The sequence below is a fragment of the Hipposideros armiger genome, unplaced genomic scaffold (genome assembly GCF_001890085.2).
Source record: "Hipposideros armiger isolate ML-2016 unplaced genomic scaffold, ASM189008v1 scaffold_677, whole genome shotgun sequence".
Classification (NCBI taxonomy): Eukaryota; Metazoa; Chordata; class Mammalia; order Chiroptera; family Hipposideridae; genus Hipposideros; species Hipposideros armiger.
The window spans coordinates 690,104-691,979 of NW_017732027.1; the positions used below are offsets into that span (position 1 = coordinate 690,104).

The 1,876-nt window shown below is 57.8% G+C and overlaps 1 protein-coding gene across 1 annotated transcript in view; it reads right to left on the minus strand.

Moving 5' to 3' along the window:
- The window catches only part of ACOX3 (acyl-CoA oxidase 3, pristanoyl), a 47,109-nt gene that overhangs the window by 17,318 nt on the left and 27,915 nt on the right, over positions 1 to 1,876 (minus strand). Inside the window, exons 7-8 of the mRNA XM_019626426.1 lie at positions 811 to 949; positions 454 to 567 (exon numbers count right to left, since the gene is read on the minus strand). Coding sequence (XP_019481971.1) covers positions 454 to 567; positions 811 to 949 — 253 coding nt within the window. The remainder of the gene's footprint in view (positions 1 to 453; positions 568 to 810; positions 950 to 1,876) is intronic.

Genomic DNA, 1,876 nt, shown 5'->3' on the forward strand with positions numbered 1-1,876 from the left:
CCCCCTCCGGACTGTGAAGCCCGTGAGAGCAGGGACCCGGGTCTCAGTCCCCTTTGCACCCCAGCAAGACTATACAGACACTTGTGCTCATAACTATCTGCAGAGGGAACAACGTTAGGACAAGTGCCCTCCACAGGGAGACGTCAAGGGCCAAGGTTCAGGACAGCCCCCAGCTTCCGGTGATGAGAGCCCATCATGGGGCGGCAGGCAAGGGCTGGGGGCCCCCAGAGCGGCTCACACTCCACCCTCAGGAGGGAGAGCCAGGTGGGGGGCTCCCCTCATTTCACCTTCGCTCAGAGTCTCACTCACTGTCGGCGCAGGGAGGTGCTGGATGCATAAATCAGCCAACGTCTGGGGCGGGGGGGTCTCCTCCAGCCCCCACAGCGCCCCCCACCCCCGGCACAGTGCACCTGCGCTGAGCATACTGGAAGCACCAGGGAGGGGCGTGCTTACCTGAAGAGTCCAAGCAGTCCTCGAGGCTGGCAACCTGGAACCTCTGGCCAAGGAGGGCTGGATACGCTTCCAGAAAGGCCACGCTCTTCAGGGGGCTCTGGAAGTGAGCGCCACCTAGGAGCACACAGGCCACTCTGGGGAAAGCCAGGGTACCCGGCCCACAGAGCGTGTCCCGGGGGAGGGACTGTCTCCCCACCCGCCTCAGTGATCACTTGGGAAGTTGGTCAATCACTATGTCATGACACTTTTCATCCTGCTAACAGCAAGTCCATCTTGAGAGAAGAGCTAACTAAAGGGGCCCAAGAACCCTCACCCGTGTGAGTTCTGGGGCCACCCCCCACCCTGGTGGAGCCTCACCTGGGCCCCCAGGAGCCAGCAGGCCCAGTAGGTAGTTGCTGGTCTGCTGCAGGAGAACATTGTTGTCCCCTTCGTATGTGCAGTTTGGGTCGTTATTGTCTCGGAGGTCGCCCAGACGGTTCACTGCAACAAAGCCACGTTTTCATCATCTCGGTGCATACGTGAGCAATACCCGCCACCACCTGGGAAGCTAATCCTGGGCGCAGCGTGACAGAGCGGAAGCACCTCCCAAACTGCTCCACGCCCCCCCTGCACCTCCGCCTCCCGACCAGCTGTGGGCCCCTAACTGCTCTATACCCAGGGGCCCCGCCTTTATAGACACACCAGTAACCACCTAGTAAAGGTGTCGGGAAGGAAAGCGGGCAGCCGCCCCATGAAACCCTCAGCAGTGAGCAGCGAGGCTCAAGGGGCATTCACTGTTACCAGGATCCCCGTCCTCCCGAGGTCACCTGGCAGGACCTCCCTCCCCCGTGGGGCTCAGTGACAGATGCTCAGGGAGCTGACGACCTCAGCGGGCTGCCCTGCCTCCTTCTTCAACTGAACAAACTCTTGTTTACACAAGACATTTCAAATATCTGAAGACAACGCTCATCTTTCTTTTCTTGTCTCTCCTGCCAGTTACGCAACCCAAGTCCTTCGCGCACTTTATAAGGTGTGCTTTCCAGACTCTCGTCGTCCAGGTCTCCTTCCCCTGATGATAATGTTCTCTGAATGTGAGGCTGGGAAAGGCGGACTGCCGCCTCTCGCGCTCACGGACAGGCTCATGGCGGCCTGCACCACCCTGATGGTCTCCCCTGACTCTGCCCATGCCCGTCCCACCACTGACCGTGAGGAGCTGGGAGTGACCTTCGAGAAATAATTTGCAACTGATACCTAAGCCTAGATAAAGGACTTTACGTTTCTCCCAGCTGAGCTCGGACTCTTGGCTTGAGGCCAGCGTTTGTATATGTAATAACACTTGATTCGGCCAATTGTTTTGTTGACTGCAGTGCTGCAGGATTCAATTTCCTTATTCTAAACTATTTACAGCATCTCCGTGACTTAGAATAACAAAAGGAAACTACAA